General features: G+C 35.0%; 1 protein-coding gene across 4 annotated transcripts; it reads left to right on the forward strand.

Moving 5' to 3' along the window:
- Positions 1,137–9,237, forward strand: LOC109721254 (protein POLLEN DEFECTIVE IN GUIDANCE 1). Of its 4 annotated transcripts, XR_002219180.1 has the most exons (12): positions 1,137–1,837; positions 2,821–2,972; positions 3,406–3,509; positions 4,677–4,765; positions 4,843–4,916; positions 4,999–5,149; positions 5,241–5,408; positions 7,117–7,214; positions 7,508–7,635; positions 8,258–8,290; positions 8,572–8,640; positions 8,750–8,827. XR_002219180.1 is itself a non-coding variant. In XM_020248748.1 (11 exons), the coding sequence occupies exons 1-10, from the start codon at positions 1,312–1,314 to the stop codon at positions 8,282–8,284; spliced, it is 1,512 nt and encodes a 503-aa protein (XP_020104337.1). In that variant the 5' UTR covers positions 1,138–1,311; the 3' UTR covers positions 8,285–8,290; positions 8,572–8,640. The 4 variants fall into 4 exon arrangements, 2 of the variants coding, with proteins under 2 accessions (XP_020104337.1, XP_020104336.1); XR_002219181.1 differs by lacking the exon at positions 8,258–8,290 and having other exon boundaries at positions 1,138–1,837; XM_020248748.1 differs by lacking the exon at positions 8,750–8,827 and having other exon boundaries at positions 1,138–1,837; positions 7,508–7,630.

The following is a 16,205-nucleotide window of genomic DNA, read 5'->3' on the forward strand; positions in this document are numbered from 1 at the left end:
ATGAATATTGATGACTTAGCAAACATAGCCTCAATTTCTTTTTTCTTTTTCTCTCTCTTTTTTTTTTTTTTTTTTTTTTTTTAGGAGAGAATGATAATAGGCCAACGGTTTTGTTCAAATTTATTAAAGATGAACTCAGCAAGAAAAGTGAAGCATTTATTCATTCTGATTAGAAATGAACTCAACGAGAAACTTGAAGCATTCACGCTTCCAACGGTCGGTTTAACTTTAATTATTATTATTATTTATATAAAAAATATAATAATATATATTATATAATATATCTTTATATTGGTTAAATTATAGAAGATTTTTTTTTTTATAAATACCTTCTTTTTTTTTGACTTTCAAAAATCTATATTTTGCCCTCTTAAAATTCTAAAAATATGCTCACCGTCCTTACTGCAAGTGGTAAAAGACTTAGTAGTTTTTTAATATATTTTCATCATTTTGAAAGTTATTTTTCTTATAAAATTATAAAAAATAAGCGGAATAGTGATGGAACTTGACTGAGGAGGGGGCCAAATGCAATAACTTGGAATGGTGAGGGGATAAAATATAGATTTTTGAAAGTTAGCGAGGAAAAGTAAATAAAGGGTTTTTTTTTTTGTAATTTAACATTAAATTTTAAAGCTTTATAAAACTGCATGCTAACGTTAAAGGAGTAACTTCAATTAAATAAAACTTCCTTTTGAACATTTTGATAAAACTTTAGTAGGGATGCAAATGGATCTGGGTTGGAGCTACCGCCCCGATCAGCCCCAAATAGGGTAGTAAGCGAGAATAAAAAATATAAAAATATATAATCCGTCCCGAATCCACGACGATCCGTCAAGTAAATGGAGCGGAAGGCCGAAGGCTGGAGACCATTTTCTTCCTTCAATCTATTCTGATCCGTCAAAAATCTACCCTAATAGGACGGTACGTCAGAGCCACAAATAAAATAAAAAATAACTCGCTCCAAATCCGCCCCGTCCCGACAAGAAATAGAACGGCTCCCTCCCCCGGATCCCCCATTAGGGATCAAATTGCTAAACTTTGAAAGTTCATGAAGCCTTTTGCAAACAACTTAAACTTTAGGGGGGCCTAAGGATATTTTCCCAAAAAAGTGAAAAAAAACATAAACCCCCCTCCCTCAGTCCCTCCCTCTCCGGCGGTGGCCGTGATCTCTCCGCGACTACACAAACCCACCATCTCCGCGGCGAAGCCCTCTCTAGGGTTTCTCTCTCTCCTCCCCCATTCCCCCCCCCCCTTCTCTCTCTCTAGGGTTTCTCCCTCGCCGCCCCCTTCTCGATCGGATCCCTCCGCCCCATGCCCCTCAGATCAGGCGGGAGGCAGATCTCCTTCGAGATCCTCGCCGGCGACACATCCGGCGACGACGGCGGTGGCGGAGGAGGCGGCGGGGAACCGCCCCGCCGGAAGCGGAGGGCGAGGGGATCGAAGAGGAAGAAGAGGCCGAGCTCGGTGGCGGAGGAGCCGAGCGTGGCGCCCCCGATCGGATCGGAGCATCGGAAGCCGCTCGCGCCGGAGAATGCGCTGTGCGAGGACGAGATCGGGTTCAAGATGCTGGAGAGCAGGTCGGTGGTGGAGACCGTGTGCGAGGGCGCGGTGGTGGAGAGCTCGAAGGTGAGCTCGGTGTCGTACGTGGAGTTGCGGCAGAGGAATGTGAACGGCGGTGGTGTGGGTGACGAGGTTGGGGACGAGGCTGCGGCGAGTGCGAGGGAGAGCTCCGCAGGGTCATGGAGGCCGGAGTCGAATGGGAGTGTTACCAATTTGGCAAAGGAGAAGTCGCTGGATTGGAATCAGGTGGTCGCCGAGGATCCCAATATTCTTCGAGGTATTTTCTTTGTAGCCGCATTGTATTCGATGTGAATTTACCTGAGAATTGTACTCAATCTGTCCAATTAGTGGAATGAATACATAGATTGGTTGCTAAGGACAGTTGAAGTGTCAAAGAAGTTGTGATCATCTACATAGGTTTTTGTTTTGTCCTTTTTTTGTTAGAAAAGTAGCTATGAAGGCATGCAGAGTTCTGGGTGAGCTTATTATTTATATTCAGTTTTGGGCTATTTCATACCTTGTGATTCGATTACATTCGTCATCAGGTAGTGGTTTATGTGTAGTTGTTGTGGATGTCCGAAACCGTGATATTAGATTCATCAGACAATCTTATCCCTTTTGTCAGCCACAGTTTTGGGAAAAAGTATCGTCTTTCTGATGTAGGTTAGCACCAGGGACAAGATAAATTTTCCGAGTTTGGCTTTATGAATTTTGAAGCAGTTTTAGTTTGGCTAATCTACTCTATTATAGTCTAGGCAATGGTCTTGATGAACTCTGCATTTGAGCAATAATTGGTCTGGGCAAGAATTTATCGGCGTCTAAGATTGTTGGTGCATGGCGTGAGTGGAACTAAATTGGCTAGCACATGCTGATATATAGTCTTTAACTAGTTCCATTTTTCGCCTCCATATAAAATGTGCAAGCGCTGATTGTCATTTAGCGGTTCCTCCAAATTTGTTTTCAGTATTTTCCGTTGCCTGTTCCTTTCATAGTATTTCCTTCTATAGTTTGATCTTAAATCTCTTTTTTGTGACGGTTCGCAAGAAAAGCAAGTATTGAGAATTTAATCCTTGTTAGGGATACTGTATGTAAAGTGGGATGCTTTATTATGTAATTAGGTGCCTTACTAAATATGATTTTCACTTGGAACACTCATTTGTTGTAACTTGGTGGAAACTTCATTCTTCCGTCGACAAATATATACATTGTCGACTTGTCGTAACTCGTATATATCTACATGCATTTATTGATTGATTGCAGAAGTCTCTTCTAGTGCAAAATCACCATTCGCGTACTTTGTCGGAGAGATTTATGGTGGCAATGCATTAAGGAGCACAATTGCTGTGGGTAATGAGAAGAAACGGCAAAGAGTCTACAATACAATGTTTCACGTGCCCTGGAGATGTGAACGGGTACTTACTAAACTTGTTTTTGCCCTGAATTTCAGCAGTTAGATAGTCCTTGTAAAAAGTTATAATTTGTTCGATTTGGCACTTTAAGCTATTTATGATTTGGCTTAGACATGATAAATTTGTAATTGATTTGGCTCAAGGGTATAAATTATCTTGTAATGATTGATAATTTTAGACAACATGAACATTATACTCAGTTGTAGAGTCAGGGACAAAGAGATGCTATCTTTGGTTAATTTATGATGCAATCATAGTTCTGAATATTTTCATGATTTTATTGTCCTTAACCACTAATATATGATGTTTTTAGTTCATTGTTTTCTCATTTCGAAGTGTCCATGCTTTTCTTTTCGGTGTCTTCATGCATTAGGTTATATTTCTCATCAAATTTTCTTTAGAAATCCATCTCTCATGCTTGATTACAATGCTGCAGCTTATTATTGCGGGCTTCTTTGTCTGCTTGGATTCCTTTCTGTCTTTATTAACTATTATGCCAGCCAGAATTCTAATGACGATTTGGAGGGTGCTTAAGACGAGGTGGGTTGCATCTTTCAAGTGATTATCTTTCTTTATCTTTTTGAAAGCAAATGTTACTGTTGTTGCATCCACTCATATTCACAATTTCATTTGTAGCCTCCAAAAAGTTATGTGTGGGTCAGTGGTTGTTTAATTTATTTATTTTTGTAGTCTTCTGCAATGACAAGCATGGATCAATGATTGTTTACTGTTTAGTCATGTTCACCATTGATTCATAGATTTGTTTGGAATTTTTGTTTTCTTTTTTTTTTTTTCAAGCAATTAGTATATTTACTTCCTGATGCCCTATGATATAATTTAGGTTTGTTGTATCCATATTATCAAGGAATCTTACTGACTTATCAGATCTGGGATTTTCGAGTCTTCTTCAATCGTCCTTTGGAACTACAATGCTTATCTACTACAAAGAAAATCCCTACAGCTATCTCCTTGTGTACTATTGATGAAAAGGCAAGGCAAAAAGAAATCGTTCCACCAATTTCAGCCTATAGATTATAGAGAAGATTAATACACGTACATGTTTATAGGCCGATTGCTCCTTACCTAATAAAAATGTCTTCCCTGTTAAGAACTTGCAACAGGACTAAATCTTACCATTAAATAGGGCAATTAGCATGGTTACTTCCTGAACTCCCAACAAGTTGCAACTGGTCCCAAATCTTCAATTTAATAGATTAGTCCTTGAAACTTAAGCAATTACTCCAATGCCTTCGCTAGATTTATTAGACATCCTAATTGTCTGCCTTCCATTGTTCATGTAGCTGGCTCCTATTAGGTGCTAAACTTCTGTTGGACATAAGTGCACCCACGATGAAGTTGCAAGAAATTAGGCTAGGTTAGTGGCAAATTTCTTTAAGTAAATGATGAGGGAAAATTGCAGTTTGTTGAAAGTTTGGTGCCTCCCTGTGCATTTTATTGTATTGATTTGTAGAAAGATTGAAATATGGATTAAAACCTTCCTGAAATAAGGACATCAATAATTCATAGGTGGACTCACTTTACTTTGACTACTGTGCTGCTCATTGCTCCGGTGATACATGTATAATCATTGTGAACTAGTTGCACGAATCTTTTTTTTTTTTTTTGTTCTTCTCGCATTGGATGTGCTATTTTCCATTTTGTACATTAGTTTGTGAAATGTTCTTCTGATCTGCATGTTTGTGACAGGCAGTTTCAGAGGCCAAACGCTGCCGAATTGTCAGATTTTGGATGTTTAATAGTGTTGGCTCTTGGAGTAGTTTCTCTTCAAAGGATAGGTAGGAATCTATTTACATTTCTAGCGTTGTCTTAAATGTTAGAAATGATCCGTTCTAACTTGTGCATCCTTCATCAGATATTAGCTTGATATATCACGTTATACGTGGTCAAGGAACAATCAAACTCTATGTAATATACAATGTGTTAGAGGTGAGAAAACACTGCCTAGGAAATTGCCAAATCATATCTATATAATAGAGTTGTTTAATACATACTTTGATATCTGTGGCAGATATTTGACAAACTCTGTCAATCTTTTGGTGAGGATGTTTTGCAAGTTTTGTTCAACTCAGCAGAGGGGCTTTCCAATTGTTCGCCAGATACTTTCACATTTGAACTGATGAGATTCATCTTGGATGAAACAATAGCAGTCGTTGCATTTGATATCCTTTGCGGCAAATCATCTTTCTTTTCTTGATTTTGATTGTCTTTTGGACATATATTTACGATCTGGATTTCCTTGACCAGTTGCACTTGTTCATGCTTTCGTTTTGTTAGTTCAGGCTATTACCTTAGCGACATGCATTATTGCACATAACAATGCTCTATTGGCTCTGCTGGTGTCGAACAATTTTGCTGAGATTAAAAGCAATGTGTTTAAACGTGTTAGCAAGGAAAACCTTCACAATTTGGTATACTATGGTGAGTTCATATTTCTTTCAACTTTCATAACGTCCCCTGTGCCAAACTGCAGCTTGTCATATTACCCTTTGCCTGTTGTTGTACGTTCAAAAGTTTGTATTGAATCAACGTGGTATAACTGGAAGTATACTATATTGATTCTGTAAATGGCATGAATAAAATACAATTACACTGACTTCTATGGTGCAATAATCCAACTAGCTAGTAGTGTAAGATTCCCTTTCGGAATCTTCTCGCCTCGTTCTTGAAGTGCAAAAGGATTATCTCCATTAAATAATGACCTCTCCTGATAAACTAGTTGTTCTACTTGGTATAAAAGAGTGATGTTGAAGTTTACTCGGAGTCATGGCATTTTACATGTTATTGATTCCATATAATGTAGGGTGTTCTGTGGTGCCGTCAACTACATAGGCCTTTGGTACTGCCGTGGCTAAAAGTATTATTTTTATACTATAGAATACCTAAAAATTTCAAAAGCACTTTCAATCTTCTCTTATTTTATGCTATAAAATTGTGGTTGCAACTGCCGCAGGAGAAGCATGCGGCTAAATGCTTAGCCACATGCTTCTCAAGCGGCAGTTGCAACTGCAATTTTAAAGCATTGGAGGAGGAAAAATTTTAAGTGCTTTTGAATGTTTTGGGCCTTTCATAAATAAAAATGATGCTTTTAGCCTCCACATTACCAAACTAGGCCTTATTTGGCTTGCTGTGCATCACGTCTACTTATTTGGCTAGTAGGGTGTTCTGTGGTGTTGTTAACTACTTAGTTGGCTTACTTGTGCCTCACATCTATCTCAGTTCTCTGTTTGTTGCACTTCAGATTCTAGGCTCTATGTTGGTTGCACTATGTTTTTTGCGTGTGACTCTGCATGCACTATCAAAGGCTTATGAAAGTAGTTGGATTTCAATAATTTTTGTTTTGAGATAACGTGGCTGAAAACCTTCTCATGCTTTTTACCTGAGCTCCATAAAAACCTTGTGCGGACCTTGTTAGTTTAGTTCTTTATGTATGTAGTCAAACTATGATTGATAATTTAATGTAGTTTTCAGACTATGATTTTTCTTGAAAGGATTTCTTCAAGGTCTGGTTTATAACAGATATCTGTTGGTGTGTTGTCAAAGCTAAGTGTGGAGGAATTTATGAAATTTCCTGGTAGATGTTCATAAAAATTTATTGTGTTTGCTTGTTAACCTTCGTAATCTCATTAACTAAAATCCATGGTCTGTTGTTTATTGGTTGTAAATGATTGATATTTTCATTCACATTACTGTTTTCTATGATTATATTGTTTTTCTTGTTTGTCTCAACATATTTTTAAAAAATCTTTTATTGTTCAAGTCATTAGTCCAACAATTCAAGTTCATCTACGTGTAATCTACCTTTGATCATGCTGCTGTTGTCCTTTTGTTGATTCTAATGTTGCCCTGAAGATCAACATTCTTCTTCAGTTTGTAGTTCTACAAATTTTTCTGTTTTCTGTTCCTTTACCCTTTTTTTGGTATACTGTATTGTTGATTTAAGAAATCATGGATACGTCACTATATGGATGTTCAGCAGTTATTTATTGATCCCTGGAACTACTACTTGTAACCTTTTGAATTACCATCAGTCATTCACATTTCACGATTTCTTAGTGGTTATGCCTGAATTTTTAGGATTTTGATTACTATTATCATGAAACTTACTGGATTTTTATTCACTGACCAGATATTGTGGAGAGATTTCACATTACAGCTTTTTTACTGTTTGTTCTTGCTCAAAATATCTTGGAGGCTGAGGGCACATGGTTTGAGAGTTTTCTTATTGTAAGTTCTACCTCTTACTTTCTAGAAGAGTAACGTTATGGGTGCCCCAGAAGTTCCCTTCTGAGTGTACTTGATAAATCAGTTTTCTGTTTTGGGCTCTATATATCAAATCTGAAGTACTAAACTACTTATTTAAGTGCACATGTGCAAAGCCGGATCGCTGAAATTTGGGGTATGCTCATGAGGTACCCATTGCGTTACCCTAGTCTAGAATTCTATTGATTAAATTAGTGGATCAATCTCCTTCCAGTCTTAATAGAATGCTTAATAACTGTTCATATTTGACCCTCTAGAATGCTCTACTGGTTTACTTGTGTGAAGTACTTATCGATGCAATCAAGCATTCCTTCCTTGCCAAATTCAATGAGATAAAACCTATCGCATATTCAGAATTTTTGGAAGATCTCTGCAAGCAGGTAAAGTGAGTTGTCTATTATTTTAGCTGCATTTGATTCCATTGCAGTGTTTCACTCATAGATAATCACTTGGGATGCGCGTTATGGTTCTATTAATATTATGAGCTTTTAAGAATGATATGCTATGGAAATTCTAGAGTTATACTTCTGTAAAACTGAGTCTTCTAGGTTTTATTTGGATCATCTCAAGTCTTTTATGCTTATTTTTAGATGGAGAGAATAGGAGAGAAAAAAAAGAGAAAATAAAGGAGAGAAGAAGAGAACACTCCGTTTGGATGGAGAGAAAAGGGAAGAAAAGAAAAGAAAGTTAGGAGAGAAAAATATTTTCCCTCGTTTGGATTAAAACTTGAGGACAAAAAAAGAACAGAAACAGAAAAAAAAGTTCTTCATAATGTCAATTTGTTTTCTCTTCAAACTGGAGAGAGAGAGAGAGATTGCTTTTCCTTCTTTTTTTTGTCCAAACAACACGAGAAAGTTACATTCATTTCATTATCTTTACCAAGGTAATTTATAGGATAGTAGTAACTTATCTTCCTGTTTCAGTGCCTTCTATTTTTGGATAGTCATAAATCTCAACCTGAAGTTTGATATTTTTCCCGTTCATTTCCATTTTTTGTGTTCTAACAGAATAAATACCTGCCTTGCATCAGATGAGGCGTTGTATGAACCTCTCTCTCTCTCTCTCTCTCTCTCTCTCTCTCTCTGTGCATGTATCTCCTTGTCACATGTTCATTGGTATTAGATAATAGAAAGGGATAATTAGAGGGGTGCGATTGAAATTGCCCCTAATAGAAATAGAGGTTCCACAGTATCAGTGTGAAAGCTACTTAGACACTGAACTGAGCAGCTCATTGATTCTTTTGGTTATTACTTGCCATTTAACCCACTTAACAAAACTTTTTTCTATTAACACTTTTTTTTTCTCATAATTGTCCCTCCAGTACCTAAACGAAAAGCCCGAGGAGCGCCGGCAAGACCTGACCTTCATTCCTCTCGCACCCGCATGTGTCGTAAGTTCTCCCACCAGTTAATACCCTGACAACTATTTACCATTCTCGACCACTAATTAAATAATTTTTGCTCTTTTTATTTTTTTATTTTTTTTTTTTTTGTCACCAGGTTTTTCGAGTGCTAACTCCGGTGTACGCGACCCTTCTTCCCTTCGGTCCGTTCCTTTGGAGAATATTCTGGGTTCTTTTATGGTCGAGCTTGACCTACATCATGCTTGCCATTTGCAAGATTTTAGTCGGGCTGAGCCTCCGCCGGCTTGCCACTTGGTACGTAAATCTCCGGCTCGAGAGAAAACAGCACGTGGACTGAAGAAAGGTTGCCTTATAAGGTTGGTTTCTCTCTCTAAAAATTAGCGCGAAGTTTCATTTATTACATTGATTACGATCGCTCACCAAAAGTAAAAATAGAGAAGCATACTGATTCCGTTCACACATGTACATGGGGAACTTTACATTTCAAAGCATTCTTGTATATTGTTGCGATTCTCATACATAGCAAAAAAAAAAAAATTAATTTTCGTTATCAAGTTTCATTTGCATGAAATAAAATGATAATCCTTATATAAATCTGCAATAGAAGGAAAATTATGATTTTTTCTTTTCTTTTTCCGTATTTGGAGCACCGAAAAGGTGCTCTGAATCAACGAATGGTCCAGATGATTATGAGCACTTGTTCGATGCCCCGAATTCCCGAGTGTTTAGCATAATTTAAGAAGATTTTATGCCTTGTGAACCAAATTTTCTCTATATGTAATGGTTTGTTTTGCAAAGCTTGTTTGTTTTTCTTCTTCTTCTTCTTCTTCTTCTTCTACTTCTTTTTTGGTTGTGTGTCTGTCGCATAATCTGATTTGCTTTGCCTTACTTCTTGATTAGTGTTGCATTAACTTGTTTGCGGAAATTTGTGTCAAAATGATATATAATTTCTTACTTTGAACACCATTTTGTTGTTAGCTTTTTTTAAAGGGTAAACTTCAATTTGGATCCCTGAGGTGTACCCTTTTTTTTTTTTACTTTGTCATCCTGTTATTCAAAAAGTTTTACTTAATTACTTTGTGACTTTATTTTCGCTTCACTGAAAACAAATAGTCAAATAGGATAGTAAAGCAAAATTTTTCAAAAACCTTAGGTTGATATCTTGGTTAACAGTAGATCCTTACAATGAAATTAGAATAAAATTACAAAATAGTTAAGTATAACTTTTTAAATCATGTGATGATAAAATAAAAGCACATTAAACCACAGGGTAGCCAAATGCAACTTTTTTTTGAATCACAGAATGGTAAAGTGGAAATACAACTTTTTGAAGTTTATCCCTTCTTTTAATAGATATATAGCAAAAAATAGAGAGAGTTTTATTTTTTCCGTATGATCTGTATGGTTAATCCATAACCGAGTTCTTTAACTCTCAAAAGAAAGAAACTTGAATATTTTGATACGCCCATAGATCTAGTTTGGTAATGCCGTAGCCAAAAATTACCTACATTGTATTTTGGATGGTCGAATGCTTTTATAGCACTTTTTTTTCTTTTTTCTTTTTTTTTTCTGTGCTATAAAATTGCCGTGGCAATTGTTATTACAGAAGCATGTAAGTGGGTGGTTGTTATTGTCGTATTTTTATGACATAAAAAAAGACAGATGAGAAGTACTTAAAAATTTTTGGACTTTTCGGAGTATAAAATATGATGATTTTGATCATCACATTACCAAACTAGGTCCTAGAGAAAGGACTTGGGAACATACGCAAACGTGTTTCTTAGTTTGCTTTTGAGAATTGAGGCTGTTGGCTTAAAGGGCCAGCATTTTGTCCTGTAGCGGAAAGTCAGGTTGAATTTTGTTATGTTCGAAATGATACGGGCTAAATTGGGTCAAGTCATATTCGAAGTCGCATAAGGCTGGTTATCGAGATTCGTGAGCATTGTGTCAGTATGCTTGAAGTGAATTAGTTGTGTATTTCTAAAGCTCGAATTTTGGAAATTAATGATTAATGCTAACGATCCGACAAAGGCCATCTTCTAACCAGCGAAATGAGATTCATCTACAAATGTGAATTGAGATTCATATACGAATGTGACCCTAAGACTCATGAAGAGACTACGTCTATTTCCACCAAGAGTACAATGTTCCTTTTAATAAATCGAAAATGGATTATCTAAGGATCCATTTGGTATTGTGGCCAATATAATTGTAGTAGGCAAACATAGTAGGGGCCATAGTAAACAAATATATATATAGAGAGTTGAGCTATGATACTTTTACAAGTATCATCATCATGATGCTATTAGGTTTTAAGCCATTGGATCTATTTTTTGATTATTAATAGCCCTTGGATTAAACACTATTCCACCTGCCACCACCTACCACCATCTACCACGATCATCTCAACCTCACATCTCTCCATCCAAGGGCTAAAAACACACAAGTATCACCCCCATGATACTTTTACAAGTATTCTAGCCCTACTCTATATATATATATATATATATATATATATATATGGCCGGGGCTACTATATTCTTATGAATATAGAACCCTTTGTACTCATAAATTTTTAACCGTTGATTGATGGGATGTGTGCTTAGGATGATGGTGGTCCTTACTTAAAATGATAGTGGTCTCCTAGGGTTGAGTGGGTAGTTGGTTGAATAGTATGATCTAACGGGTGGAAATGATTATGGAATAAATCTAAGGGTCGAAAATTTATGAGTATATAAGGGAGCCAATACTCATAAAAGTATAGTAGCCGGACTCATATATATATATATATATTCGAGCTTTTCGAGCTTTTCGAGCCTAATTCGAACGAGCCGAGTAATACTCAAGTTCGNATAATGATAAAATTTAAAATATTATTTTTCAACTGAATGTAACCAAATAAATTATTTATAATTACAACGATTTTTACTACATCGAACTAAATAGGATCCATAAAGTTGCAACTGCTGTATTTTTAATTGCATGTATTTTTAACTACACTGTATTTATAATTACATCAAACCAAACATGAGTGCTAGTGCACCTCATAAAATTTACTATTCAAGAAATTAATAAGATTATGCCATGTGCTCTATTTGACCCTAGTGAATTATTAACAAAGTTTTTGTTTTAATTTAATTTAATTTTTTCTTTTTATTTATTTATTTATTTTTATGGTTTCTTTTTACACATGTGTAACATCTAAATAGTTTTGCACAGAGATAATAATTATGAGGCTGCTTCCGAAGGAAAATGATTTACTTCAAATTCTCAACATTGACTATGGTCTAATGCCTTGTTTACCCTTGCTGTGATGCAAAAGTGCAACACTGGGCAATTTTTTTTTTTTTTTTTTTGAGAAAAGGTTTTTCATTAAAAGTTCTTTTTTCATTTTTTTTTTGTCTATTTGGTTTTAAGAAAAATTAGCATTTTTTATTTTTTCAAAGTTTATTGAAAATTGGCATTTTTATTTTTCTAAAAAAATAGAGAAAAAATTACTAGGTTTTCTTGAAATCTGGAAAACTAACTTTTCAAAAATGCTTTTTTTTTTTTTTAACCAAACAGATAGAAAATTAAAATTTTTTGGAAAAACTTCAAATACCAGCCCGGTAGTTTCACACTTTCTCACTTTAGTATCATGTGATTTAAAGTGTATCGCTTTCGTATCCTATGGTTTTTTTTTTTTTTTTGTTATTCCTTTTCACTAATTTTTTTCGTTAAATTAGTGACAAAGTTAAAACTAAAGGATACTAAAGTGAATATTCGATAAACTATAGATGGGATATTTGAAGTTTCTTTTATATATGATTAAATAAAAAGTTAATTGAGGTGCTGACGAAAAGAAAAAAATAAAACCATAAAATAGGGGTGGTATTTGAAATTTACCCAAATTTGTTTCCGAAAGTATTTTTCATTAAATTTGTTTTCTTTTTCTTTTTTTTTTTGAGAAACGAAACAATCTCTTAAGATAAGTTCAGAGTGTTTCGGTGCATTGATTGATTGATAGAGTATTTTTTTTTCTCACATTATAGCCAAAAAAATTAAAAAAAAATTCTGTTTCCTAAGGGTTCGTTTGGAATTGCGGAAAGATTGCGTTATGAACGCAATCGCGATGAGTAGGTTATGATATATTTTCTGCGGTCCCACCGGAGAACGCATAAGCATATTCCTATATATTTTTTTTTCAACTCTATTTTATCTAATAGCGTTAGATAGATCTCAATACCAAATTAAGCCTAAGTAGGATAATAATAATTATTAAAATTCCTGTGAAGTGATACTTTTGACTTATTATTGTGAGTTTAAAGCATGCTAGTTATTAATAAAAGAAAAAAAAACAAAAAAAATATAACCGAAAAAAACCGTCGAATGAGTTAAATATGGTACCAAATAATACTATTTAGTTACCTCTTATAACATCTCAAAAGAGAATATTAAAATAGTACAATAACTCCTCAATAATTGTTCATTTTCATTTCAATTATTATTATTAGTAGGGTCAAGTGAACCCCACCATGTAGCAACAAAACAAATAATTTCTCTTTCCTTCTTTTTGGGAAACTCACTTGTTTGTCTCTCATTTCAAAAATGGAACTTCATAAAAAGTTTACTTGAAAAAAAAAAAAAAATCAAAATAGGGCTCACAAAAATATAGTTTTTTTAAAAAATTTAAGTACCGTGACATGGGATTGTATCTGAAACTTGCTGGCACGGTACGACACGATGCGTGTCGGACCGTGACAATGCGTGTCGGTCATAAAAAATATATGTATGCTGACATGTCATACTATGAAATATTTATTTTCTTTAGTAATAAAATATGTCAATCATTTATTATATATTTTTATCAAAATTTTTAAACTTTATTGAGAAAATTACTCACTGATTTAAAGAATAGAGGATTTTGAACTGTGCCATCGGTACGAAGGCTGTATCGTACGATGGATACGGCTCCTACCGATTAGCACTTAAATCCTTGGTTTTTTCATTTCCGCTCTCCATTGAGAACTTACATGTGTTCTAAAAATTGATGTCTAATCAAATCAATATACACAATGATTAATTTATTGAATGGACATATAAATTAGGAGTTTTTACTTATTTATCTCGGATTACTATTTAAAATTTTCAAATTTATACTGAAATTATCAAAATATTCTTCTAAATCCAAGTTTTATTAGTAAATCTTAGGAGTTTTGAAAACATTTGAAGGGATCTTTAGAAATGTATACGAACATTTTGATCAACCAGAAGTATACTAGATATTTTCAAAGTTTTAAAAAATATATTAGATATTATTCCTATAAAAATACTTGTACGGACCAGTGAACATACACAATGATTAACATATAGGAGAGGTTTCTATTTATTTATCTTTTACTACTATTCAAAATTAAAATTAAAGGATACTAAATTGAATATTCGATAAATTATAGGTGGGATATTTGAAAATTTTGGTATATGATTTAATAAAAAGTTAACAGAAGGGATGACGAAAAGTGAAAAATAAAATTACATGATACTAAATTGATACACTTTACTAAAATAAAAAAGTTCGATTTGAAAATTTTGGTATACAATTTAATGAAAAGTTAACAGAAGAAATGGCGAAAACGAAAAATTAAATTACATGATACTAAATTGATACACTTTATTAAAATAAAAAAGTTTGAAATTACGGGGTGGGATTTAAAGTTTAGTTTAATTTTTAATTTTTTTACGTAAAGAATGTGGGGACTTGGAGTATAATTCACGGACCAATGAGGTGGAGCCACGTGTCACTAGCACTCACCGCTCCCAACTGACCAACAGGCGGAGTCCGTACAGCTCGCTTCGGCGCCCCGAAACTCGCGCTCAAATTGGCGGGAACCCGCGTCCCCGCGCCACGTCACGTGAGGGCCCCACCACCCGGGCCCCTACGCGGGGCCCACCCGAAAATTAAAATTATATTAAAAAAAATAACAACCCCGTTACGGTTTCCTCGGAACACCGTCGCGTGGTTTCCGTGGAAGCCTCGTTCGACGGCTCCGATTTTCGCACAGCGGAAACTAACGGCCGTGATCGTTCCACGCCTTCCCGCGGTGCATCACGAATAATTGTTGCGTGCACCAGGTGTACACGAATTAAAAAAATAGTATTTTCTAATTATGGGAAAAAAAGTAAAATAGGTATTTTACAAAATAGTTGATGAAATATAAAATACAGCATTGTTTTTATTTTTTTAATTTATATTTTATTAAATTAAATTATAATTTTAAAGCACTTTAGATTAGAGCTCAGCGATTACGTGTACGGATACGCCTGGCGCACGTAAACTTTTCAGAAATATCAGCCGAGATCTACGGTCGAGATTTTCCCGCTCCGTCCCTTTCCCTCCGTCCTTTCCATTTCTGATCATAAAAAACCGAGAAAGGAATTCGGCAAAAATGCGCCGAGCCCCCTTAACTAAATTCTATTTTTATTTCACCCCCTCTCCTTAACTTTATTTCTTTCAATTTATGACCCATTTAACTTTTCAAAAATTCCAAATCTGAATAATAATTTTAGTTATTCTCCAGTAAATAAGATACATAATAATAAGCGACTATTATTATTGGAGACAGTACGAATAAAAAGAATGATAAACTTTAAATACTGTTTCTTTAGTTTCACACTTTCTCACTTTAGTACCCTGTAGTTTTAATTTTCTCTTTTCATCAGCTCCTCCGTTAATATATCGTTAAATTATATACAAAAAACTCCAGATATCCCACTTAAGTTTATCGAATATTTATTTTAATATCTTTCGGTTTTAACTTTGTCATTGATTTAACAAAAATAATTAGTGGGAGAATAATAAAAAAAATAAAATAAAATTACGAGATACTAAATTGATACATTTTAAACCACGGAGTACTAAAATGAAAAAAAAAAGTGCGAAATATTTAAAACTTTCCTTAAAAAGGAAAGAAAAGAAAGTCCAGGGGCCTTTTTCGGAAATTTCAAAAATTGAGGGTTCTTCGCACAATTTTTTTCCGACTCGAACCCCTTCATAAAAGAAAGAATCCGAGCATTTCCCCTTATTATTATTATTATTATTATTAATTATTTCTTTTTTTCCCCTCTTTCTCTCTCCTCAAGCATCGTCGCCGCCACTTCATTAAACCCCTCAACCCATTTTCAAAGCGACGCCGAAAAAAAAAACATGGTATATATTTTTTCTTTTATTTTCTTTTTCCCCCTCTCTCTCTCTCTCTCCCTAATTTTCCCCCCAATTTATTTTCTTTAAACATGATCTGAAGCTAGGGTTTCTTTCCCCAAACCCATCTCAAATCATTTATTGGATTGGATTGAAATTGAAATTGAATTTGAATTTTTTTTTTTTTTTTTTGAAGGTTGGGTACGTAATTCACTACAAGAATAATAATAATAATAATAACAATAATAACAATAATAGTAGTAGTAGCAGCAGCGAGGGCATCGGCGTCGGCGTCGGCGACATCATCATGGTAAAAGGCAAAGGCAAAGGCAAAGGCAAAGGCAAAAAAGAGGGCGGGAAGAAGAAGAAGATGATGAGGAGGAGGCGGGGGGGGGAGTGCGGGGCGCACGGGGGG

Source organism: Ananas comosus, linkage group 15 (assembly GCF_001540865.1).
Source record: "Ananas comosus cultivar F153 linkage group 15, ASM154086v1, whole genome shotgun sequence".
NCBI classification, from domain to species: Eukaryota; Viridiplantae; Streptophyta; class Magnoliopsida; order Poales; family Bromeliaceae; genus Ananas; species Ananas comosus.

Coding starts and splice junctions, on each gene's coding strand:
- LOC109721254 (XM_020248747.1), top strand. CDS start 1,312: ATGCCCCTCAGATCAGGCGGGAGGCAGATCTCCTTCGAGATCCTCGCC. Junction 4,766..4,842: donor AGTTTCTCTTCAAAGGATAG/GTAGGAATCTAT, acceptor ATCCTTCATCAG/ATATTAGCTTGATATATCAC. Junction 5,150..5,240: donor AATAGCAGTCGTTGCATTTG/ATATCCTTTGCG, acceptor GACCAGTTGCAC/TTGTTCATGCTTTCGTTTTG.